Source organism: Hemitrygon akajei, chromosome 30 (assembly GCF_048418815.1).
Source record: "Hemitrygon akajei chromosome 30, sHemAka1.3, whole genome shotgun sequence".
NCBI classification, from domain to species: domain Eukaryota; kingdom Metazoa; phylum Chordata; class Chondrichthyes; order Myliobatiformes; family Dasyatidae; genus Hemitrygon; species Hemitrygon akajei.
Genome location: NC_133153.1, coordinates 5,075,141 through 5,103,059, shown reverse-complemented (window position 1 = coordinate 5,103,059; position 27,919 = coordinate 5,075,141). Strand labels below are relative to the sequence as shown.

Genomic DNA, 27,919 nt, shown 5'->3' with positions numbered 1-27,919 from the left:
AATTTGAATATGCTTTACAAAATGCCAGAATTAAGAGAGGATGTTTACAGATCTTCTTGAACAATGGCGCAGATCTGCTGCCTCAGTTCTAGGAATCTAGATTTGAGCCTGATCTTGGCTGCTGTACAGAACTTGAATGTTCTCCCTGTGATTATGTGTGTTTCAGAACCAGGTTTTTTAGCACTGGCATATGTCGTGATATTTGTTAACTTAGCAGCAGGACAATGCAATAGAGAAATATTTTTTTTTAAAAACTGTGTGAGATATATAAAGTATTGTAAAAACAGATATAAGAAAAAGATGGGGTAGTGTTCATGGGTTTCAATGGCTGTTTAGAAATCAGACGGCAGAGGGGAAGAAGCTGTTCCTGAAATGCTGAGTTTCTGCCTTCAGGTTTCTGTACCTCCTTCCTGATGGTAACAATGCCCTGAGTGATGGGGGTCCTTAATAATGGAAGTTGCCTTTCTGAGGCACCGCTCATTGAAGATGTCATAGATACTACAGAAGCTAGTACCCAGGATGGAGTTGTCTAATTTTACAACTTTCTGTAGCTTCTTTCAATCCTGCACAGTAAACCCTTCCATACCAGATAGTGATGCAGCCTGTCAATGCTCTCCATGGTACATCTGTATAAGTTTACAGTTAGGTAACAAGCCAAATCTCCTCAAACTCCAATGAAATATAGCCATTGTCTTGCCTTCTTTATATCTGAATTGATCGTTGGGACCAGTTTAGATCCTCGGGGATACTGACACCCATGAACTTAATTGCTCACTCTGTCCACTTCTGATTCCTCTGTGAGGATTGGTTTGTGTTCCCTCATCTCACCCTTTCTTTGATCTTACTGACATTGAGTGCAAGGTTGTTACTGTGACACCACTCAACTAGCCAGAATATCTTGCTCCTGTACACCCTCTCATCTCTATCTGATATTCTGTTGTATCATCAGCATAATGGGTTTTAGTGAGTTCTCCAGTTTCCTCCCACATTGCCAGGATATATTAGTAAGTTTGTTTATGCCAAATTATAGATAGATGGAAGGAAAGGGGATGGGAGTAAAGGAGATGATTTGAGTGAGGGAAAATAGGTGGACAATTAAACTAATGCAAACACAATGACAGCCAGCTTGGACTCAATAACCAAATTGCCTTATGTCATGTAAGGAAATTGAGGTAATCGATGGAAATTGTCATTGAAGGCTTAAAAATTGTCGGCCAGGCTGTCCTGACCTTCAACCTCAACTGCACCTGCTCGCAACCGTCTCACTCTCTCAGGCCTTGTTTTCCTTATGATTTGTCTTGAATTACCCATCCCCATGGGTTAAAAGTTCTAAAGATTCACAAGTTCTTTTAGGAAATGTCTTGACACTCCATTCTAATTGGCTGACCGTACTCTGTGACTGACTTCTGATTTTAAGCTCGACAGTCATACAGTGAAAAATGTTGTTGAATAAGCACTGGATTTTGTTATAGGAGGATTTGCAGTTGTGGCCATTTCTAGGTTAAATTCTGTTAGTGAGGAAATGTCTCATTCTTATGATCCTATCTGGAAGACAGCAAAAGGACTGGAAACACATGGGTACTCAAGAGTGAGCACTCCAGGACAACTGGGTTAACTACTACTCCCAGTCCTTCCAGCATTCACTTGGCTCCCTGATCTCACCCATCCCTCCTACAAGCTATTGTGATTTTGCCTTCCCTCACTTTGTATGTCTGTGCATTTGTTTTCTCCACTTAGCAAAATGGCCAACTGCCAGGCCTTGGAGAAGAGAAACAGAGAGCTCATTAGGGTGGGGGAAAAAAAACATGTAATACTTTGAGAACTCATAGACTTGAATTGTGATACAGTGGAACAACTAAAATAGTCAGTATTTTTCAGCATCACTCCAGGGTGAACTTTATAGACAGGACTGTTAGTTCTAGCTTTCACTTTCAACAAATAACTTAAGTAATGTAGGTATGACTAGACAATCTGTCATCTTAGAATATTTGCCATCATTCTCTACCTAGCACACTAGTCTGTAGCTACTAAGAAATTAGTTCAGTTCTTCAGTGAGTACATGATTGAATGTCAAATATGAAACAGGATCCATCACATGAACAGTTAATGACCTAGAAATTCTACTGTTTATTTTAGTGTTGTGTGCAATAAGAAAATGTTTTCTGGATAAAGTGAAATACAGTAAAACTATTTCTGGATCATTTTGGGTCACTCCAGAAATTTAACCATCTCACAAACTATCTGCTCAGCTGATACCTTTTGCCCTATCTGTGGGGGTGGGGGGGGGTCTACATTTTCTCCAGACCCAGTGTGGAAGCAAGTCATCCTTGATAGCAGGGACTACCTAAAAAGACTATTGCGGGACACATAATTTCTCTAAAATTCAACCTGTGACAATAAATTGGTATAAATGAAAAGAGTTTTTTTGTTTGGAAACTTGAGCCATCCCTTTCAGCATCATCATCTTTCAGAATATTCAGAAGTCTAGTTTCTCCAGGCAAAAGATAGATAGCTTTTGGGGATGTAGCCATGTCTAGGTAATTTGCAAAGAGAGGCACAATGAAGGCTGATGGAGACATTTTAGTTTTGAAATACGTATACTGGTCGAGGACCAACATGTCAACAAATGATAGGTATGCCAAGCTTTGACAAATTTCAACTGGTCATAAGAGAAAATCCTGGTAGTAGTTATACTGTAAGAAATCAAAACCTAGCTGGTACAATATTAATTTTCCCTAAGCATAGCTCTGTGGGTGATGCTTACCGGCAATAAATGTGCCACAGGATAGAAAAAATGGTAAGTAGTGATCAAGAAGTGGCAATACTAAACTGTAAATCTTCTGTAGCTGGTCAAAAAATAGAATAGAGATGAAGGATCTTGGCCCAAAACATCGACTGTTTATTGTTTTCCATAGATAACTGCCTGGCCTGCTGAGTTCCTCCAGTATTTTGTGTGTGTTGCTTGGACTTACGGCATCTGCAGATATTATCATGTTTGAGGTAATTCTCACCAAGTCAACCAAGTCTCCATCCAATCATAACAATAGTTCACCGTTTGGTTGTAAAAGAAAATGACTAGAAATATGACACTGGATTAGAATGCTTGATAGTCTAGTTAAATTTGCTACTTTGTAGTTGTCCTTATTGATTGATGATATTTAAAAAGAAATAATTATTTTAACAATAACATTGTGTGTTTAGACCATAAGACATAGAAGCAAAATTAGGCCATTCAGCCCTTCGAATCTGTTGCACTATTCTACCATGGCTGATCCCAGATCCCACCCAACCCAATACATCTGCCTTCTCGCCATATCCTTTGATGCCCCGACCAATGAAGAAACTATCAACTTCCGCTTTAAACATCCCCACGGACTTGGCCTCCACCACAGTCTGTGGCAGAGCATTCCACAGATTCCACTACACTCTGGCTAAAACAAAAAAATCCTCTTTACCTCTATTCTAAAAGGTTGCTCCTCAATTTTGAGGCTGTGCCCTCTGGTTCCGGATACCCCCACCACAGGAAATATCCTCTCGACATCTACCTTACCTAGTCCTTTCAACATTTGGTAGGTTTCAATGAGATCCCCCTGCATTCTTCTAAGTTCCATGTAGTACAGGCCCAACGCTCCTCGTGTATTAAACCCTACATTCCCAGAATCATCTTCGTGAACCTACAGTGACAATGTAGTGTCACTGGACTCTACAATGACAACACATCTGTTTTGAGATATGGGGCCCAAAACTGTTGACAATACTCCCAAGTGTGGCTTGACTAGTGTCATATAAAGCCTCAGCATTTATGCCCTTGCTTTTATATTCCATTCACCTTGAAATAAATGCCAGCATTGCATTTGTCTTCTTTACCACAGACTAAACATGTAAATTTAACCTTCTGGGAATTTTGCATGAGGATTGCTAGGTCCCTCTGAACCTCTGATGTTTGAATGTTCACCCCATTAGATAACAGTATGCACTACTGTTCCTTTTACTAAAATGCATTATCACACATTTCCCAACACTGTATGCAATCTGCCACTTTTTTACCCATTCTTCCAATTTGGCTAAGTCCTTCTGCAATCACGTTGCTTCCTCAGCACTACCTACCCCTTCACCTATCTTCCATATGTTAGCTTGTTCATATCATCCACAAACTTTGCCATGCAGCCATCAATTCCATTATCTAAACACAAAAATACAACTGCAGATGCTGTGGATCAAAGAATACGAACACAACGCTGGAAGAACTCAGCAGGTCAGGCAGCATCTGTGAGAAAAGAGTAGCCAATGTTTCGGGCCGAGACCCTTCATCAGGAATGGTGGGGGAGAGAGGGCCGAAGCCCAGTGATAGAGATAGGGGAGGGGGAAGGGCTAGAAGCGCCAGGTGGAGAACCAATCAGAGGAAGGATAAAGGGGGGAGGGGATAAGCATGAAAGAACTGTAGAGATAAAGGAGCAGAAAGTTGAAAGGGGAGAGATGCAGAGAGGGACCTAGATGGGAGGGGGGGGGGGAGGGGGAGGGAATTACCGGAAATTGGAGAATTCAATGTTCATACCACCAGGTTGGAGGCTACCCAGATGGTAGATGAGGTGTTGCTCCTCCAACTTGAGTTTGGCTTCATCATGGCAGTAGAGGAGGCCATGTATGGACATATCTAGATGGGAATGAAAGGCAGTGTTGAAGTGGGTGGCAACCAGGAGGTCCTGTCTATTGTGACGGATGGAGCGGAGGTGCTCGACGAAGCGGTCCCCCAATCTGCGTCGGGTCTCGCCGATGTAGAGGAGGCCACACTGGGAGCACCGGATGCAATAGACGACTCCAGAAGACTCACAGGCTTTCCATTCCAGGACTTCTCAAATGTCCTCTTTCTTTCTGGATCGTGGTTTCCCTTCTGGCGTCATCAAAGATGCCCTCACCCGCATCTCCTCCACTTCCCACACTTCAGCCCTTAACCCATCCTCCCGTCATCACAACAGGGACAGGGTTCCCCTTGTCCTCACCTACCACCCCACCAGCCTCCTGATCCAACACATTATCCACCGCAACTTCCGCTACCTTCAACAGGACGCCACCACGCAGCACATCTTTCCCTCCCTACCCCTCTCAGCTTTTCGCAGGGATCATTCCCTCCGTGACTACCTGGTCCACACGTCTGTAGCACCGGTGGTGATTGCACCAGTGCTGGTGGTGATTGCACTGGTGACAGTGGTTGTGCTGGCTCCGGCCTGACTTGAGGTGCCAGCCCGTTAGTCGTCAGTAATCCCTCATGCGTGTGCCGGGCGCCCAGTATGGGAGTGTCGTGAGGAGTCTGCGTAGGGCTTGGTGTGCACATGGGCCTCGGCTGAGAGGGGAGTGTGCGCGGGGTCTCGTGGGTGTATATATATATATATATATATATATATATATATATATATATATATATATACATACACACACACACACTGGTGGGTACAGGGTTCATAGTCACTGTGGAGTGTTCGGGGTAGGGGTCTGGTGCTCCTGCAGGCGCCAGGTCGCGGACGGAGACCGTGTCCTCCTGCCCATCAGGTAAGACCACGTAGGTATACTGGGGGTTCACATGAAGTAGGTGAACCCTCTCAACCATCGAGGAGTATTTATTGCTCCTCGCATGTTTCCGGAGCAGCTAATAAAATTGATGCACCATCAATAACTCTCGGAGACGGGAGGCAAACGATAGGCTTTTATTAGCTGCACTGAGGGAGGAGCAGTGCCTCCAATTGCCTTTATACAGGGGTCTGTGGGAGGAGCCACAGGAGCAGTCAGCAGAGGGGCGTGTCCAGACAGGTGTACACATAGTTCACCACAGAGGATAAACAGTAAAAAAAACTAAATTAAGATAAAATAGCTTTATTTCTTTAAAATAATTATGTAGTATTAAACAATTAACAGACTTTGTATTCAAATATGTTTTACCATATTAACCTATTACTCTGTTGTCTTTCCTTCCAATCAGTTTCCCCATTCCAAAGCTTTAATAAATTCTTCCTCTGTGAAGGAGAGCATCTTAGCAGCTTCCATGTGCATCTTGACAATAAAACATATGTATGATGTTAGTGGTATTATAAATGACCAAACAAGCACCAGATTACTTTGTACTACTAATTTTTCAAAAAAGATAAGGTCACAAAATACCACTTCTTTCATTTTCATACCTTTTGCCTTTTTAGAATGTCTATCAGCTTCATTTGTTTCTTAAAGCCAGTCATAAGCTCCGTTTTCTGCTTTTCCAACTTCTTGTTTTCAGTCTTCAGCTGATCAATCGTTAGTTTTTCTTGGTTAGTTATGTCCTAATAATAAACATTAGCATGTTTTACAATTATACATCGAGTTTATCTTGGGCTTGTCCAGTAAAGCATCTTCCCATTTGAAATAACAAAGACGTGGAGTTCTTTCAGTAGCCACAAACCTGAATGCAGTGAATAATACAAATAAGTACCATGTTCTCAGGGTATTCTTTAAGACCTGGTATTGAATAGTGTTAGTATTTACTATTGGTAGAATTAACAAGTAATGAATTGCTAAGGAGATGTAACACTGAGCGTCATAGGAAGTCATTCCTACCTGTGGCCATCAAACTTTACAACTCCTCCCTCGGAGTGTCAGACACCCTGAGCCAATAGGCTGGTCCTGGACTTACTTCCACTTGGCATGATTAACATATTTTTATTTAATTATTTATAGTTTTATATTGCTATATTTCTTCACTATTCTTGGTTGGTGCAGCTGTAACGAAACCCAATTTCCCTCGGGATCAATAAAGTATGTCTGTCTGTCTGTCTGGGAATAGAGGAAATATGAAGAACAAGACCAATGGCATGGTAGTGTAGTGATTAGCACAATGCTTTACAGTACCAGTGACCCAGTTCAATTCCCACCACTGTCTGCAAGGAGTTTGTACGTTCTCCCATGACCACATGGTCTTCCTCCAGATGCTCTGGTTTCCTCCCACAGTCCAAACATGGTCTGTAGGTTAACTGGTCATTGTAAATTGTCCTGTGATTAGGCTAGGTTTAATTTGGGGGATTGCTGGGTGGCACGACTGGAAGGGCTTATTCCGCATTGTATCTCAATAGACAAATAAAAGCAAAGTTAGCAAAGTTGCTGGAACTAAGCGGAGAGGCATCAGTCATGAAGATAGAAATGAACCAGAAAGGCCAATGATCTTTAAGACAAAGATAGCATTTCTTTTCTAGAGTAGAGGTTAAAGGGAATATCTGATAAATATTGCAGTTGCAAAGGTAAGTACAGACTCTTGACAGAATGTTCAGTTACAAAAGAACATAAGAAGTAGGAGTGTAGGCCATCTGGCCCATCGAGCCTGCCCACCCATTCAATAAGATCATGGCTAATCTGTTCGTAAACTCAGCTCCATCTACCTGCCTTTTCCCCATAACCCTTAATTCCCTTACTATGTAAAAACCTATCTAACGGTATCTTAAATATACTTACTGAAGAAGCCTCAACTGCTACCCTGGGCAGAGAATTCCACAGATTCACCACTCTCTGGGAAAAAGTTTCTCCTCATCTCCATCTTAAATCTTGTACCCTGAAAACCTTGAGGCAATGTCCCCTAGTTCTAGTCCCACCTACCAATGGAAACAACTTTCCTACTTCTATCTTATCTAGCCCTTTCAAAAGTTTGTATGTTTCTATAAGATCCCCTCTCATTCTTCTGAACTCCAGAGAGTATAATCCCAGGTGACTCAATCTCTCCTCATAGACTAACCCCTTCATCTCTGCAATCAACCTGATAAACCTCCTCTGCACTGCCTCTAAAGCCAGTATATCCTTCCTCAAGTATGGACACCAGAACGGCACACAGGACTCCAGGTGCGGCCTCACCAGCATCCTGTATAGTTGCAGCATGACCTCCCTGCTCTTGAATTCAATCCTCTAGCAGTGAAGGCCAACATTCCGTTTGCCTTCTTAATAACCTGTTGTACCTGCAAGCCAACTTTTTGTGATTCATGAACAAGCACTCCCAAGTCTCTCTGCACAACAGCATGCTGCAATCTTTCATCATTTAAATAATAATCCGCTCTTCTATTATTCCTTCCAAAGTGGATGATTTCGCATTTACCAACGTTGTATTCCATCTGCCAGACCTTGGCCACTCACTTAACCTATCTATATCCCTCTGCAGACTCTCTACATCCTCTGTACAAATTGCTTTTCCACTCAGTTTAGAGTCATCAGCAAATTTTGCTATGCTACACTCAGTCCTCTCTACCAAATCATCAATGTGAATGGTAAACAGCTGTGGGCCCAGCACCGGCCCCTGCAGCACCCCACTCACCACCAACTACCAACCAGAGAAACACCCATTTATACCAACCCTCTGCCTTCTACTGGTTAACCAATCCACTATCCATGCCAATACACTTCCTCCGACTCCATGCACCGTATCTTATTTGTAAGTCTCTTATGCGGCACCTTATCGAACGCCTTCTGGAAATCCAAGTATATGACATCCACCTGTTCCCCTCGGCCACTGCACTCATTATGTCTTCAAAGAACTCCAGTAAGTCTGTCAAACAGGACCTGCCCTTTCTGAACCCATGCTGCATCTGTTTAATGGAACCACTCCTTTCTAAATGTTTTGCTATTTCTTCCTTAATGACAGCTTCAAGCATTTTCCCAACTACAGATGTTAAGCTAACTGGCCTATAGTTGTCCGTCTTTTGCCTACATCCTTTTCTAAAAAGTGGCGTGACATTTGCTGTCTTCCAATCCGCCGGGACCTGCCCAGAGTCTAGAGAGTTTTGGTAAAAGATTACCAATGTGTCTACTATAACCTCCGCCAATTCCCTCAGCACCCTGGGCCGATAATATGTTCTTCACTGCTGAAGAGTTGTTCCATGCACACTTAACTATGTTAGAGTGTTGCTATACATTTGTCAATGATGCTGGGCAGAAACATCACCTGAAATTGCAACACAAGTATCAATGCTTGACAAAAACAATTGATAGACAAGTAAATTTATGCAGACAAATCAGTTTGTTTTAAAGGAAAAATATTCTGTGGAATTAACAAATAGCAGGATTGTTTTCTCTATACTGTAAATTGTTTTCTCTATACAGTATATTTTCTCTATACTGTAAATCTAATAACTTGGCACACTTGGGACTTTGGCTGGGCAGATTTTCTGCAGTATTAGATAGTACTCCTATTAATACACCAACACATTTTAATATGTCTTGTAGACGAGATAATAAATTTTTCTGTGAACCAGTTGAGTTGAAAGGGAATAAGAAACAGGCGCTGATGAATTAAGACAGAGCTCAGGAAATGAATCCTATTGAAGTTAAAGGATCTAAAGTGACCATGGTAAAGTTAAAGGGAGTGCAGGAAAAAGGGCCCGGGTATGTTTAAAGAGAACATAGGAAACAGAAATTGGTGAACCAGCTGCTGAACTATTGAGATCTGTGAACAATGCTATAGTGAATTATCAGATTTTACTGTCCATTTAGAAGGTAATGATCTTGGAATTGGTTAGGATTCGCTATCTGGGCTGCAGTGAAAACTGTTCATCTCTTGCTACTTTTGAATTTTAGTATGAACAATAATCTCTGAACAATGATCTTGGTCTTTGTTTTCCAAATGTGTGAGGAAGAGATTTCCAAAGGAGTGTGGGAACTTTTTTTTAAAACTGTGGATGAGCGCTGCCAGAGGTGGTGATGGAGTCAGATGCAATTACTACATTTAAGAGGCAGACAATTAAAAATGTAGGGCATAGATGTGATCCTAGTGTAGATGGGCTAAAATGTCTATATTTTGCTGTACAATTTTGATGCTGTGACACATTAAGATGGTCACTGGTTTGGGCAGATGAGTTTTCAACTAAAGGGCCCAGGTTTACGTTGAAAGAGGAAAAATAAAAGGCATCTGAGGGGTAAGTATTTCCATACAGAGGGTGATTTGTACATGGAGTGAGCTGCCAGGGGCAGGTTTAATTATAATATTTAAAAGGCATCTGGACAGGTACTTAAATAAGAAAGGCATAGAGGGATACAGCCCTAACGCAAGGAAACAGAATATAGATAGGCATCACAATCAGCATGGTTGAAGTGAGCCAAAAGCACATTTCTGTGCTACATGAACTTTATGATTGTCTATGATTCCAAGAATATTCAATTATTGTTCATTGAGTGTGTTTCCACAAAATCCCATGGTTCACAATTTGTAGCATTGAAACAAGTTGTTATAGGGAACCAAGAACACTCCTACGGAATGATGAGGTCTTTCCCTTTCATTCTTTTACTGATCAACAGGGATAGGATATGTATACTGATGACTGAAGGAGGGAATAGTAGAATGACCCACAAATATGAAATACAATTAACTGGATTAATGATTAACAAAACGTCTTTTAATTTTTAACACTGATCCTCTCCGTTGTGTTTAGTCTTGTAATTTCAATATGGCCATAATGTATAGATGTTTACAGCATCAGTAGAACTCAATCCAATAGGTACCATGTACTTCTGACCAACAAGGTAAACTTTGAACCGGATGAATATTTCTGCAGGAATCTCTAGAATAGAACTATTTTTTTAAACTCCACATTTCCAACTATAAATTTAAGTTTAAAAGTCAAAAGAATACAATCTTCTTCATTAGGAGCACAGAAAAATCCAATGAAATCAGATGAAGTGCACATCTCCTGTGGACTATTGAGCTCCTCCTGCCACACCTGAAGAAAGGGAACATCAAATAGAGAATTCCAGTGAGAAATATAATATGTCCATAAAAGCTTATATAAATATGTAAAAAAGAAGTGATTATTTAAAGTTAATATGGTTCCCTTGGAGACTCAGGCAGGAATAATTTAGAGAAAGTGAAAATGAAACAAATATTGTGACTGACTTCATAGAAGATATAGAAAACCTCCAGGAAATGGAGAATTATAAGTCATATGTGAAGGAGGACCTCAAAGAAATTAACGTTAGTAAATAATACCAGAGAGAAGGTGGGGTTATTAGAGACTGCAGAATGAATAGTCAACAGTTCAGGTTGAGACCCTTCATCAGAGTCCTCATAAAGGTCCTGGTAAAATACCAGAGGAAAGGCAGTGTTAATAGAGACTGCGGCAGAGGTGCAGTGCTAATGTTTTAGGTGCTGAAGCTGACAAAATGCTTGCCATTTCCTATACCCTCTCTATATATATGTCACACCTAATTTGTGTACCTGCTCATTTCATATACTGGGCAACTTCCCTGCCCCATTCATGTAATGAGCAGGTACACAAATTGGGTGTGACATACATATATTAAGACATTAACAAGATTATAGCCTATCACTACATTTCAGTGTATAACTGGTACATTAAAGCAAATAATACTTAATTTAATAATATGGCAAATTATTGCATGGTTGCACTCATTAATTATCATAAAATATAATTATCAAGTAAAGAAAGACGGTACACCCTATCCTTGATATGCGGGGGATACGTTCCTTGCAGTCGGCGCATAGTACAGAAAACGCGTAATGTTAATAATTATTTAAACATAGAAAATAGGGATGCGTTCTGGAGGGTTTTTCTAAATATGTTTTATCTGTAATTTATTCACATTTTCACACCAATACGACACAAAAGCAGTACCACAAGGCAACATCCCAGGATTTTCAAAATTGTCTGTTGCTTGCAACATCTGAGAGATAGTTCGCTGTAAAAAAATATGCCTTGAATGTGGAAATCACACCTTGGTCAAGTGGTTGAATCAGCGATGTTCTGTTAGGCAGCAGGAAATGCACTGTTATGTTAGGATGAATGCTGTCCAAATGTTTAGGATGGGCTGGCGCATTGTCAAGCAACAAAAGAACTTTAAAGGCAAGATTCTGTTCCCAGCAGTAGCGTTCAGCCTCAACAGCAAAATGATTAGCAAACCAATCTTCAAAGATTTGACCAGTGACGCATGCTTCCTTGTTAGCTGCCCAATGGACAAGAAGCTTATTCTTACTCAAACCCTTAAGAGCACGGGGGTTTAGTGAATGGTAAACTAAGAGAAGCTTCATCTTACAGTCTCCTTCGGCATTGGAACACATAAGCAAAGTATATCTATCCTCTGCTGCCTTGAAACCTGACGCGGTCTTTTCATCCTTACTTATGTAAATGCGTTTCGGTATACGCTTCCAAAAAAGCCCGGTCTCGTCTGCATTAAACACCTGCTTGGGTGTGATGCTTAACTCAGCTATCATAGCTCGCAACTGCAAAGAGTAGCATAGTAAAATATTTCAAGCACAAAATCACTGCACTGTAGGTAATAACAACAAAAGATTAAGAGCGTAAGATCGCACATCCATACGCTGCCAAAACCAATGCGAGACTGGCAGGAGTGAGACTGTGAGGCCTGTACACATGACTTGCATTGGCAGGAAAGTGGTGCTTCTCATCCCAACAGTCTAGGATAACTGAGTTTTGGACACATACAAGGAGAAGTTGGTTGAAATAGGTTCAACATATAACTGTGAATCCACATTGTCTGAAGACGCATATAACGAGGATATGGTGTAATCATGTATTTTACCAATTTAAAAGTAATTACCTACTTACCAAATGCCACTAGTGAGAAGTTTCACAATAATTTCCACAAAGGGTCAGGTGTAATATGTGCTCAGGGGTCTGAAGCAACTCTTGTCCTGGTGTCATCTGCTGATCTATGCTACCACAGCCATGATGACTCAGAATTCCACTGAACTAGAGGAGGTCCGTGTAGTTTAACAAACACAAGTGTTGATACATGATTTATGAGAATACTTGAACGTGTTGTTGTTGTTGTTGTTATCAAGTTCATGTGACTGAATCCTCTCTCATTCTCAGCAGTACTAATAAGAATAACTTGTGAACAGCTCAGTAATGGGCGTAAAGCTTGGAGGATGCAGCATCCACGATCCTCCACATAATCACTGAAGACGTTTATTACAGAGGAGGAAGAACGCTTAAACCTCTTACAGAGAGATGATATTGCAGCTTCTCCATAATTAGGCAGTACTTCAGCAGGCCAGTTATCTTTATCAAGGTCACACATTTCATTTAGCAGGGATTTATACATACTTTTGAGGTTTAGAAGTTTAAGAACCTTTTAAGGATGTTGCCGTGAACATACGGTGCTGCAAATTGTTTATAAGACTAATAAGAAATTAATGGATAATAAGATAATTAATGGAGACAATTTTGTTATTGCTTGTTAAGGTGATTTCTCCAAACTTCCTCTTTTCAACTGTCTCTTGAGCTTCTAGAGTTTTTGTACCAGGTTGCTCTTTCAGTCCATGCAGTGATCTTATGCTCCGTTGGATCAGTTTATCTGCATAAGCCATCATAGTAGTGCATTTCTGTAAACACTCTGGCAGTAAACCAAGTTCATGCAACGTGTCATACATTAGAGCTAAGTCCAATAGAAACTGTCCTTCAACAGAGCTTCATAGAATTTTCTGTCACTCCCAGATCTTGTTTCATCCTTTATTGCTTTTTCAAAATGAAAGCGCAATGCTTCATAATTTTGCCACACTGCTGAAACTGTTCGAAATTAGCTAGCTACCCATCTGGTGCCCAGAACACAGCCTATTTTGCAAATTTGTTGTTCTAGTTGAGAGGCACATTCAGACAGTTCCTTTTGATTTAGAGGTGATCTACTGTAAACAGAGTACAATTTGTCCATAAATGATTGAAAATGATTTATTCCAGGAACTTCTCTCACCGAATCACCTATTGCAAGTTCTAATCTGTGATTAGGACAGTGCCAAATTATCACATCAGGGTAATGTTCCTTGAGAATTGTAGCAACACCAGATTTGACACCAAGCATTACGCTTGCCCCATCACTAACAAGGTTCTGTTTCAAGTAAGAGTCATCAAACCCATAGTTATTGAGACAGTTCAATAGTTGCAGCTTTCTGATCAGGCAGTTCAATTAGATCTAAAAACATAAAAATGGGGATCACCTTCCTTAACTATTAGGGCGGTCTTAATGCTCAGGCTTGTTGATTCGTTAATGAGAACAGAAAAATTGCCATTTATCTGCTTGATATGCTGGCAAATTTTCTTTTTCATATTAATGGCTCTGCGATTAATTATCTCTGTAGCACTAGTGCAGGCATGCAGTCCCATTCCAATGTCAATAACATTTTTTTTGGAAGTTCCAATAAGCCAAAGTGATCAGAGTATAGTCTGTCATTCTGAGCTAAATAACACGCAGAATGAAAAATTGAACAAGTTGCCTTTAGATGCGAAGCATTCATGGTGTCACATAATTTTCCAAGAGCATCTTCACTAGCTATATTTTCAACACTTGGAGCAGCAGTGTGAGCTTTTGATAGTTTGTGATCAACAATTTTTTTTTCTGAGACCTCAAGCATGTACTTCGATCGGCTCCAAAATAGGATACTTGGTACATCTGCCATGCCGATTCTCCTGTGATCTTAAGTTCTTGAGGCTGTAGCGCTTTACATAGCTAGCCAGCCATCCTTTACTAGCCTTAAGCTCCTTCCTCTCACTCTCCTCAACCCCCTCACAGTAGTGCTCATAGAGGCTAAATGCTCTTTCACGCATAATTTTGCCATCAACAGGGATACGCTTCTGTGACATGTCCTCTAGCCATGCACTTAATGCTTTCTTTGTCTTTGCAAGCACTTTATCACGAACCACAGAGACCATTTTTGCCATTTTAGGGGTAGCACTAACACTTCTATGAATTTCAGCTTCTTTCTGCTTTATTGTGCGAATGCTCGATTCGTTCTCACTGACCTTACGGCCCACTTTGGCAAGCAACACGCCACTTTTCAGAAGATCTAAGATTTTCATTTTCTCAGCGAACAATGCTCAAACAACGAGTGCTGGAGAGAGACTGAGGATCTGTGAAATGGCGGGAGGCTACAGCAGGGTATGCTGGGACAACGGGTTGAGCAAGGAGGAATTTCACAAAACAGTCACAGCTCCAGGATTTCACCAAAAACTATCAAATACCCTAATGTTATTAGTGGTATTTTCCCCATCAGCCACCACCCTCTCTTCCCTGCTTCCGTAAAATTCCCTCTATTTAATATGCGGCCGTTGTTAAATTCCCCACTTGTTTATTTTGACATTTTTTTTTTACAGAGGTGCCGGAGCGGTGCTCCGGTGAGCTCTGGCAGCACTGCACTCCTGGACTGCAGGTGTTTTACCAGGACCTTTGTGAGGACTCTGACGAAGTGACTCAGTCTGAAATGTCAACTGTTCATTCCTTTTCTTGATGCTGCCTGACCTGCTGAGTTCTTCCAGCATTTTGTGTGCATTGCGTTGATTTCCAGCATCTGTGTCTCAAAAAATGCAGATACAGAAAATTTTAAAAAAAAATGCAGATGATGCTGAAAAATCTGAAATAGAAACAGAGGCAGCTGGAAACGTTCAGCAAACCAGGTAGCATCTGTGGAGCAGATTATGATTCCAAGAAGGTAAATGTTACGATTAGCTTTAACATTTATGTCCTGCTCCAGTTACACAACCCTGGTGAGTCTAGATCTAAAATCTGGAATGCAGGTCTGATCTCCTTACCCAGGGAAGGACAGAGTTGCAATACAGCGAGTCTAGCAAAAGTTCTTCAAATTCATTCCTGGGATGGCAGATTTGAGAAGTTAAACAGACAGCCTATATTCACAAGTTTCAAAGGATCGAAGAGGTGATTTTATTGTAAAGTACAAAATTGTAACAGAAGAGAGTATATGCAGTGATGATATTTCCCCTAACTGTGGCATTTGGAACTGGGCCTCATTATTAAAATAAGGAGCTGGCCACATAACAGAACAGTTCAGGCCCTTTGGTGCACAATGTTGTGCCAATCCTTTAACCTACTCCTGTTACATGTCCACAGTTTTGATTCTTGTAAGTGTCACATGATTTTAGTTTTGTTTACTGAGTGTAACGTACCTATAGACTTGTATTGCTGGAAACTCTTAGTTTCGATGCCTGGGACGTCACATGATTTACTAGGAATCCATGATTTTGTCTCTGTGAGCGTCACGTGATGACATATCCCCAACAGTATAAAAGAGCAACGCCAACTGCTCAGGGAGTCGAAGTGGAAGGAGGCACAGTCACACGGACAGGAGTAATTTGAGTCAACGGAAAAGGAGACTGAGGGTGAAGATTGCAACAACCCCACAAGGAGTGGGGCAGCATGCTGTGCATTTCGAATTGTGACTGACATTTCGTGAAATCCATATGTGGATTGTGGCACCCACTTTTGGTTAACCCCTGCATAGTCTCGGGTCTTGTGCGGTGGCTATTTTGGCGAAAGGACAGTCCCTGTCAGTTACGTTGTGAAATCTCGCTCTTTGTGGACTCTTCGGAGACTCTTCAGAACGTTACGTCATGGCTGGGAGTAGCTGCAACTGCTACTTCAGTTACCCAGTGTCCGAACTCTGTGGACTGCGGGAAAAGTACTCTGCACTGCTGCAAACTTCAGTAACTGTTTCTTTGCCTCTGTGAGATTGCTTCTCCGCTGTATTTTGAATCTTCGTTTCTTCAAGAATCGCCTCTTCGCCACATTTTGAATCTAAAAGTCTTTCCTCTCAACTACCCCATGAATCACTAATCAAATTTCTTGAACTGCCATTCTAAGACTGTGCTGGAGTAAGACTTTGTTAAGAGTTGTTTCTAAGTTTAAACTGCTTGGGAGCTATAGACGCATAGTGCTGTTAACTTCTGTTTAAGTTAGTCGCTTGTTTAATTTTCTATGGTTCTGCGTGAGTGTTAATAAATTTCGTTGTTTTTCAATAACTTCCTGACTCCATTCTACATCTATTGTTGCTGGTCCATAACACTCCAAAATCAATCTAACCCTTTCTTCCCACATAGCCCTCCATTTTTCTTTCATCCAGGTGCCTTTTTAAGAGTTTCTTAAATGTCCCTAAATATAACTGTATATACTACCACGCTTGGCAGTGCATTCCACACATCTACCACACTGTGTAAAAAAAATCCTGCTTCTGACATCTCCCTATACTTTCCTCACAACACTTAACATTATGCCCCCTTATATTAGTTAGCCAATTCCTCCCTGGGTAACATTTCTGGCTATCCACGATCTATGCCTCTTGTCATCTTGTACACCTCTATAAAGTCACCGCTCATCCTCCTTCGTTCCAAAGAGAAAAGCCCTCGCTCATTCAACCTATCCTCATAAAACATACTTTCTAATCCAGACATCATCCTGGTAAATCTCCTCTGCACTCTTTCCAAAGCTTCCACGTCCTTCATATAATGAAGCGATCAGAAATAAACACAATAAGGAGAGATTGAAATAATGATGTTTTTTCTATAATTGTATGTTTGAGGGTTGTGCAGGATTAATTGCTGAATTCATTTAAGAAAGGAATTAATGGAATTTTAGATATCAAGAGATAAGTGGCTATTGAAGGAAAGAGGCACTAGGTAAAGGATCAGTCATGAATGGCAGAGGAGGTACAAGGTACCAAATATCCCTATTTCTGATTTCCTGTTTCTTGTTCTCATATCAGTCTTTTCAGTCACCTCAAGAGACTAAGGAATGGAGTGGAAACAAATCATGCTCAATCCTGAAGGGCATGCAACTCAATCAAAAAATTGCAATGACTGCAGGCTTATACTGGAGCACACTCAGTGATTTGGGTTTAAAATCAGGATTCATTACTTTAATGACACTTCTCTAACTTGCTCTGCCTTCAAGCATTGCTCAGTGTGGGATTGGTAAAGTTTTCTGTAGGCTTACCTTATTGCTCTGCTTCAGTTTATTAAGTTCTGCTTTGTATTTTTCAGCCTCTTCTAATGCCCTGTTCAGGCGAACCTCTGTGGCACTATGGTTTGTAGCAAATTGCTTCTGGGCTCTTTTCTGGCTGTCTAATTCCTAGGTTAACAATTCCATAAAAATGTTATAGAATGGTCAGTTACAATACGTCAAAATATTGGAAAACATTTATTTATATTGTAATGAATAGGTATTTATTTATAATAGGCTTTACTTCTACACAAAAAAACTCAGGCTCTGCAAATATAGACAAATATAAAGCATTTCTCAAAAACTGAACCTATTTGTTGACTCAGTTTTATGCTGATTATCCAGTGGAAGAAAAATAGAAATGTTGATTTTTGGTTATTTAATAATACAGCCCTTTCATTAACTTTCATAGATAACATAGATAAATGACCCAAACCTCCCTCCCCAAATTAGCCACCCATTGGGAGTGATTTCAACCAAATTTAGGAAGACAACATTTTTGAGAATTCAAACCCTTCCATTGGACGAGGTTACACTTACTGCTACCTTTCTTATAGAAGATTTTGTTTTATATGTGTACAGGATATTTACATATTTTTATTGGCTGTGTAAGTATTTGAAACATTAATGGCATGAAGGGTGTTGTATAAAATGTATACAATTTCCTTATATAGTACATATCTAAAAATCTATATATGCTACGTGGTCTTTGCAACTGGGTGAAACTCCAATTTGAATGTTGTTTCTAAAAAAAATTGACGAGATTGAAGTCAATGCTCACTCGCTCTTTTATAGGACACTGCAAGCACTTTTAGAACTTCAAAATGTCACCTGTAGTGCACACGTATATGTTAGGCAAATCACACTGAAGGCTGTAATAGTGAGGACTTACGTGCATTCATAGGTTAAAGAAAGTTTGTAGATTTTGATCTAAAGCAGCACATGGAAGACCTCAAAAGTCCAGCCAACAGGGATTCGCGGCTGAACATGCTTTTAAAAGCCGGAATGTTTCCTTCCAGAGCACTGTTTTAAACAGATAATCCAACATTGACTAGGTGGAAACTCGATTTCTTTGGGCTGTTTGTACACAATCATAGGTGTTTTAATAATTGTATCAAGTTGCAAGTATTAAAGGGGGTGGTAACAATCACTTTAAAAAGTTGTGGTGGACTTCAGAGCTTCTGCACAAAGCAGTTTTACCAGACTTCTGGTTGACATCAAGGTTTACTCAAAAAACAGTTGTTCCCACGCATTTGTATTACCTTCAGTGTCCCTGAAATACAGCACTCCCAGTAATGTGAGAAAACTAAGCACTATTACTGAAGAGGACATAATGGAAGGAAAAGTTTGCATATTGTTATCTTGTTACCCCACAGCACTCTTTATTAATAAGAAATCCAGATTGGGATCTGTGGCTTCCATTGTGTTTTTCTCCCTTAGTTAATGTCATTTGTTACTAAGTTGTGTATGTTCATGGCACATGATACATGAAGCACAGTGAGTGATGAAGTGCAACATTTTCAAAATAACAACATTATGTCTAATAACGAAATTCTTTGCTCAATCTTATATGGGGCAGGATGTAGTTCACTGTTTGTGCACCATATGATAGCTGAAAGAGAATGTATCTCCCTCATTTTCTTGCTACAGTGTGACTATATGCACTGAATTCATACAGGTTATAGTGGGTCATGACACCTTTGAGAACTTATAGCAAGCAAAGGATTGGCTGATTGAGAATGATAATAAACATTCTTGTGCTCAACAGGTGTGTGTAAGATGCATACAATAAAAGCTGTATTACCAGAGCAAATCTAACACTGCAGACCATCAGCACAATGTTTCTGCTGCCCACAGAGCTCTGCACCATCACTGCAATACTCATCAGAGCAGGTTTCAAATTTGGTAGTGTTCTCCCACATATTGCACTACTTTACTGGCTCATCGTAACATGATCACCTTTATCACCAGCAATGATTGAGGCCAAGTCCTAAATCTTTCTTAACTGCCTAGGTTATTCAATGCAAACAATTCATCTTTGTGTACAGTAACTAGAATCTCAGCTTCCTTTCTATCAAGTTTTCTTCCATCATCAATCAACATCGCATCTACATGGACATAATAGAATTAATATTTTCTGCTGTCTTTTAATATTTGCAAAGTGCATTTATAAATTAAGTCATGCCATTTATCGGTCAATTAATTACATATGTGCATTTCTTTAGTTCCAATCTCCTTTTTGCTTTTACATGCCTTGTTGCTTCTGCCTCACTGTACCTTGTACCTCACTGACCCATTGATCCTACCTGGTGTGCCTGTATGTCACACAAAATTCCACACCAACGTGATTCAGTCTTCACTGGCACTCCCCTCAGTTGCAAACCACAGTGGCATGCATAATTATAAGTTCAAGAAAATACATAATTACTGTTTCTAATATAGCATAAACAAACACCTTATTTTTAGATCATAAGATATAAGGAAAAATAGGCCAATTGGCCCATTGAGTCTGCTCCACATTCCACCATGGCTGAGTTATTATCCTTTTCAACTCCATTCCCTTCTGCATACTGCCCATAACAATATGCCTATGGCAATAAATTCTACAGGTTTTCCATCCTCTGGCCAAAGAAATTCTTCCTCATGTCTGTTCTAAGGAGATGTTCTTCTACACTGACACTGTGTCCTCTGGTCCTAGACTCTTTCATTATAGGAAATTCTCTCTACATCCATTCTTTCTGGGCCTTTCAATATTCGATAGGTTTCAATGAGATCTCCAACCCCCCCCCACCCCCCGCCCACATCAAACACTCCTCATACATTAACCCTTTCATTCCTGGGATCATTCAAGTGAACCCCCTCTGGACCCTCTCCAATGCCGACATATCCTTTTTTAGATAGGAGTCCAAAACTGCTCACTATATTCCAAGTGCAGTCTAGCCAATCCCTATAATGCCTCAGCATTACAATCTTGCTTTTATATTCTAGTCCTCTCAAAATGAATACTAACTCCGCATTTGACTTCCTTACTACCTTACTTCCTAACTACCTGCGAGTTAATTTCTGGGTAATCCTGCACAAGGATTCCCAAGTCTCTTTGCACCTCTGATTTCTGAGTTTGCTTTCTATTTAGAAAATAGTCCACACCATTATTCCTTCTACCAAAGTGCATGACCATACGCTTTCCATCTGCCATTTCTTTACCCATTATCCTAATCTGTCTAAGTCCTTCCACAGACTCCCTGCTTCCACACTATCTGCCCCTCTACCTATCTGTGTAACATCCGCAAACTTGGCCATAAAACCATAAATTCCATTATTGAAAACACTGACATTTAAAGTGAAAAGAAGCTGTCCTAACATCGACTCCGGTGGACACCACTCGTCACTGGCAGCCAACAAGATAAGGTCCCCTTTATTCCCACTTTGCCTCCTTCCAGTCAGTCAACCTTCTAACCATTACTAGTATCTTTCCTGTAAACCTTGCCTAGCAGCCCCATGTGCAGCATCTTGTCAAAGACCTTCTGAAAATCCAAGTAAACAACACCCACTGACTCTCCTTTATTTATCCTGCTGTATTTTCCTCAAAGAATTCCAACGAATTTCCCCTTATAAAACCATGCTAACTTTGGCCTATTTTATCATGTGTCTCCAAGTACACCAAAACCTAACCCTTAACCATCTTAACATCTTCCAAACCACTGAGGTCTGACTAACTGGCCTATAATTTCCTTTCCTCTGCCTCTCTTCCTTCTTGAAGAGTGGCATGACATTTGCAAGTACCCTAAATAATCCTTAATTATGAAGTCCAACAGCTTACCAACCACTGAATTTCCTGTCTTTAGTCTCTCTTCTTTCTTAGAGATTGGAGTGGCGTTTGTAATTTTGCAGTCCTCTAGAACGATTCCACAATATAGTGATTTTTGAAAGATCACTACTAATGCCCCAACAATCTCTTCGGATATCTTTTTCAGAGCCCTGGGATATAATCCATCTGGTCCACATAACTTATCTAACTTCAGACATTTCAGCTTCCAAAGCACCTCCTCCTTAGTAATAGTGACTACACTCACTTCTGTCCTGACACTCTCAAATTTCTGGCATACCGTTGGTGTTTTCCACAGTGAAGACTGACACAAAATTCTAACTCTCCATCAATCTCATCAGCCATTACTAACCCTCCAGCGTAATTTTCCAGTGGTCCGATATCCACTCTTGCCCCTCTTTTACTTTGTGAAAGAGCATATATGTGAAAAAACTTTTGATATCCTGTTTTATATTATTAGCTAGTTTACCTTCATATTTCATCTTTTCTTATGACTTTTTTAGTTGCCTTTTTGTTGGTTTTTAAAAGCTTTAACTTCTCCCCAACTTTCAATACTGTATTATATACCCTCTCTTTTGCTTTTATGTTGTCTTTGACTTCCCTTTTCAGCCACAGTTGCCTCATCCCTTTAGAGTACCGCTTCTTTGGGATGAAGCTGTCCTATGCCTTCGGAATTGCTCCCCGAAACACCAGCCATTGCTGCTCTGTTGCTATCCCTGCTAGTGTCCCCTTCCAATTAACTATAGCCAGCTCCTGTCATGCCTCTGTAATTCCCTTTACTTCACTGTAATACTGATACATTTTAGCTTCTCTTTCTCAAACTGCAGGGTGAATTCTATCACATGTCACGCTCCTAAGGGTTCCTTCACCTTAAGCTCCCAAATCAAATCTTGTTCATTACACAACACTCTATTCAAAATTGCTTTTTCCTTATTGGGCTCAACCACAAGCTGCTCTACAAAGCCATTTCATAGGCATTCTAAATTCCTTCTCTTGAGTCCTTCTCTTGAAAATTCCTTCTCAGCATCAACCTGATTTTCCCAATCTGCATATTGAAATACCATATGACCATCAAAACACTGACCTTCTTAATGCTCTATGTAATGATAGTAAATGTAGAATCATCTTTTTATAACTGTGGAAAAGTACAGAAAATCACAAACAGATGGTAAACTCTTCATTCCAAACCAGCAGATGGCAGCAATAAGTAATATTAGTAATCTAGCATCATATTTTACTGCCTACAACTGGATTAGTAACTACTGATATCCAATCTTTCTCATCAATTCCAAAACAATTTTAGATGATTAACAATACAGTCTATTCGACTGAAAAGATTATTGACTGCAGTGCATCCAAATAAATAAATCTCAATGAGAGAACTAATGCCCACAGACCTGAAGGTTCCAACTTTGATTCCTGATTCATACTTAGTGAGGTGCTGTCAGCTGCAGAAACAGATAGGGATTTTCCTGATGTCAGTGCCCCTGGACATATAATGGAAAAATCTGCCCGGGCATTTTGTTCCTTACAGTATTCAGTGCCTTTATTGAAAGTTTACAGGTATTTACTGGATAAGATCAGGAAAGGACTATGCAGTCAAATCATAATTATGGTTCCTTCTATTATCAGACACTGACACTCACTTAGTATTCTTGATACATGAAGATCAATCAGAAACATGCTGGTATCAATGCTTCAAGAGTGTCATTAGATCAGAAGGAAAAACTTGGAAAAATTTCATCAGCATGTGCAATATAGTCTACATCCATATTGCATTAAAATTTCTATTCTTTTGAAATTTCAAATGAAGATCATACAAATGAGCAGAACAAAGAACAAAACTGCATTATAAAATCTCTTAAATATACACTAACATACAAATTACAATCAGAATTATGCCTTACAATATCTCAATCCCATTCAACTGTTCAACAGGACCATGAGGCTTACCGATTGGAACCTCACCTCACCTATCCCGTGCAACCTTTCAGCCCTTTACTTATCAAGCACCTCTCTACCACCTGCTTTAAAATATACAAAGGAAGATAATTCTGAAGACTCTCAATATCCTGAGAAATAATTCCATCCTTTTAAAAAACATATTTCCATCCTTTGTCTAATGTCTGCCTAATGTATGTCTAGTTTCTCAAACAAAAACTGCTGTTCAAAGATGAAACATAAGAAAAAAATGCCTGAAAGCTCAGCCGATCTGGAAGCATCTATGGAAAGGGAAAGAGTCCGTATTTTGCAGACTCAAAACATTAACTATTCTCTTTCTGCAGATGCACCCTAACCTGTTGAGCTTTTCTAAGTATTTTCTATTTCCATTTCAAATGTTCCATATCAGTTATTTTTTGATCTCCAAAGATACAAACTTGTCTTTATTGTCTAAGCACAAATAGATGCATTATTCTACTTCAATTGATCTTTTACAGGCATAAAAGTTTCCTGTTTTAAAATAAAGCACAATGCTTGCAACACTCAGCAGACCAAGCAATCCACAGAAAAAGAAACTGTTAACATTTCAGGTCCAAGACCTTCATCAGAGCTGAGAAAATGCAAAAATTCAGTTCTGTGAACCTGTGATGTAAAAACAGACTCATTCCAATCAAATAAACTGTTAGAAAAATTGAAGAGGAGTGTCTACAAATCTCAGGAAAACAGCCACCAGATTATTGCATAGGGACCAACAAAATGAAAGTCTAAAAAGACAGCAAAATACAGTGTGCAATTTATATGCCCCATTTAATTTGCCAAGTTGACAGTGTTCTTCAACTACATGTCATATCCTTGCATAGTGTCTGATTTTCTCAGCAGGGACAATATGACCAAATTACTGGAGACTTGGAAGCTGATCAATTGCTGCCTTATGTTAGACAACCAATGCCTACGAATGCTAAAGGAATAAGTGAAACTTGTCTGTGATTTTAGTAGTAATACAATTTAAATCGATCAGGTATAAGGTTACTTAGATGTTATAATGTAAATATACCTTTTGCAAAGAAAACACTTGTTGTTGTAAACCATCACTTTTTCTTTGTGCCTCGTCCGCCAAACTTTTATATTTCTCAATCTGAGACTGCTGGATGTTTGTTGTCTTCTGTAATCTGTTGCGTTCTTCCTCTGCCTCCCTGACACGACTGGACAAGGTGTTATTTTCATCATCCTATTAAGTAAAGCCAGAGATTGTGAAAAATAACCAAAAAGTTAACTTTATCTAAAATCTAACAATTAAAAAGGTTGCTCAATCCACAATCAACACTAAATTCAGTCATTAAAAGCAGAAAGTACCGGCAATACTCAGCAAGTCAGCCAACTTCTCTGGCGGGAGACGTAGTTAACATTCCACATTGATGATCTTACCTTAAGTTTCTGATTAAATCGTAAATATCATACTTGGATTTGATCAAATTAATCCTTTTAATAATCATAATCTGCAGCCTACAGCATGAATACAAGTATTGTTAGTGGTGAAATTCTGGCATCATTGCAATAACTTCAGCCATTTCCCTTTGTAAATGCTAGCAAGTTCAGGATTTATGCAGATACAAGTGTTGACTAATTCTGGACACAATTAATACTGCTGTGGCCAATTGAAAGTGGAAATTACGATTATCAAGTAACTTAAAAAGTAGAGCAATGATTCAGGGGGTTGGAGATAGAGAACATTTATTCTTGTTAAAAACAGAAGCTTGCAACTTTTCTGAAATTGATCAGAGGCAAAATTTAAGTGTTGAGTAGGGACAAGATATTTTCAACAAGATAAACCATTCCATTAATACTGATATAAGCTCTGTTAAAAATAAAACTGTCCGTTGGAAAATGTGTAAAGAATTGGTCTTCATCCAGATAACATCCAGCAGATGTGGGATATTTTTAGAATTCTCAATGTGTTTGATATCAAAATATTAAAACTGTGGGTAGAAATCAAAATAACCCCCTAAGCAAGGCCTTTGAATTACAAATGAAATATGAAATTAAAGAAAATATCAACAAATAACTTGGTTGATATGTATCTGTGAGAGACAGATACCCACTTTCTATGTATTTTGTATCAGCAATCATCTTGAATGTTACAATGAAAATTAATATTTATGAGGCTGTAATCATGAAAAGCATTGTATGAAGGCAATCCATTATCTACATTGTTCATTTACAATCAATAAAAAGAACATGGTAGCGTTCTGGTTGTCCGTCATATCTGACAATGACAGTTAAACCCGTATGGGAAAGATTTTATAGCAGAAAAACCATTGCACTGAGATAGTTCCACTTTCTCGGCCAAAGAAGTCCTGATCCAGTAATATAAGTGGTCATCTCAAACCTGGTTGCAATGGATGACCAGGGCTTCTTCTGTGACTTTATCATGCCACTTGCTCTCCATGAAGCAGTCCTGAATCACCTTCTTAGCCTTTGGACCTTACTGCTGATTCATCCACCCAGTCCACCGGAGCTGACTTCACATGCTAGGAGAAGCATGTACCTGGTTTCACCAGGATATGAGGCTTGCCAGATACCTTCACCTGGTTTACCCCTCCTTTTGAAGTAGTGTAGCAGGGTCACATATAAACAGCTACTTGAAGCCACAGGTAAGAGTTAGGTGTTCAATGGGGACCAACGGTGAGTGAGCTACCCCAGAATGAACATTCACCAGAGTAGAAAATTTTTTATGACCTAATATCATCATATTTTACACATTCCAACCACGTTACCAAAGTGTGGTTGTATTGTGAAAAACATGGTAACCAAAGTCAAGTTACTTAACTCATAAGATAGAGATAGAATAGAAAAAGAGTTGGATCTGCTTTATTGGGGATTAAGATAAATCCAACTTGAGAAGAAGGATCTTATGTCAGAAAATCAGTCTGGGTAGAAATACAAATGGATAGGAACTACTGGATGGAGATATATACAATTTCCCAAATGCCAATGGCAACGTAAAAATCAGGAGACTGGAGATGTATACAAGTTTAATACAACATTCATGAAGGACTTCAATTTACATTAAATGTGGCAACTAAGGCACAAGAAATTCTGTAGACATTGACTTTATGCAGTGTAGAAAGATTTTTTTTTAAATCAGTATGTTGAGGTAGTCAAATCAATCAGTCGAGTATGATGTTGCCTTCAGGGATTGTCTGTTGGTGGATCCTCAGGTTGCTGTAGAGGCTGATTCTACAGCAAAAAATGATCCACATTTTTTCTGTTGCAGTGTGGGCAAGAGTGAGTGCTGGCGATGGTTCATGGTTGGGTCTTTTGGTTGTAGGTCTCTCCTTTTGCAGCTGTCACTTGTTCTCTGTGCACAGTGAAGGTCACTCTCATGTAGCACAGCCTCTCTTGAACAGCTTTCCTCCAGGTGTATCTATTGTGCAATGTCTTCATAGTTTTTAGATGTAATGTTGAATTGCTTCAGCTGATTTTGATGTCATCTTTGAAACATTTCCTTTGCCCTCCAGAGGCTTGCTGACCTTCCTTCAACTGCGAGTAGATGATTTGTTTGGGGAGATTTGTGTTAGGCTTTCGGATGACATCAGAGTTTGTGTTGCTTTATCATGATGGAGATGTTGTTCATGTTAGCCTCCTCCAGTACACTGGTGTTAATGTGATCCTCAAAATCTTTCATAAGGATATTTGATGGTATTGTTCCATGGCTTCTAGGTGCCTTCTGTCCATGGTCCATTATTAAGCTTCATACAGTAATGTAGGAAGGACAACTGCTCTATAGATCTAAAGTTTTGTTTGGACCTGCAGGTTGTAGTCTTCAAAGACTCTTTTCATTAGTCTTGCATAGGCTCCACTAGCACTATTCAGGTGGTGGTTGATCTCTGCATCAATGTCTGATTTTTGAGGAGCGAAGGTAGGAAATGTGGTTTCCATTTTCAAGGTGATAACATAAACTTTCATGGAGGAAATGGCTGGATAAATGGCTGGTTGGGCAGTGGCTGATATGGAATTGAACCAGTTGAGGATGAAAAGCCTGCTGTCCATTCTATACACTATTGGGATTCTCAGAGGCAGGTTTTGGCCAATGAGGAGAAGATTGGCAAATAGTTAGGATGCAATGATGAAGTTAGGTGGAATCCTCTTTGACTCCTGTCTTAATAATGAAGGGTTCTGATTCAGTGCTGCTACTGCTAAGTACTGTGGCTGACATGCCATCATGCAGTAACCTCCATAGTCGTGTACTTATCAGAACAACCATGTTTTGATAGTCTACTTCAAAACAACCATGTTTTGATAGGCTTGGCAGTCTACTGGACCAAATGCCTTTGTCAAATCTATAAAAGCCAAGTACAAAGGTTGCCTTTGTTCACAGTGTAGGGACTCCTTAATTTC

At 39.8% G+C, this 27,919-nt stretch overlaps 1 protein-coding gene across 6 annotated transcripts in view; it reads right to left on the bottom strand.

The window, feature by feature from the left end:
* The window catches only part of tex9 (testis expressed 9), a 91,940-nt gene that overhangs the window by 463 nt on the left and 63,558 nt on the right, over positions 1–27,919 (bottom strand). For 4 of the 6 annotated variants that reach the window (XM_073032885.1, XM_073032891.1, XM_073032890.1 and 1 more), the window contains 4 exons: positions 24,576–24,749; positions 17,749–17,883; positions 6,174–6,308; positions 5,853–6,045 (listed from right to left, as the gene is read on the bottom strand). In XM_073032885.1, the coding sequence (XP_072888986.1) occupies positions 5,971–6,045; positions 6,174–6,308; positions 17,749–17,883; positions 24,576–24,749 (519 nt within the window). In that variant the 3' untranslated portion in view covers positions 5,853–5,970. Of the gene's footprint in view, positions 1–5,852; positions 6,046–6,173; positions 6,309–9,107; positions 10,716–17,748; positions 17,884–24,575; positions 24,750–27,919 lie in introns of those variants that run through there. The other 2 variants (XM_073032886.1, XM_073032888.1) reach the window with 2 other exon arrangements.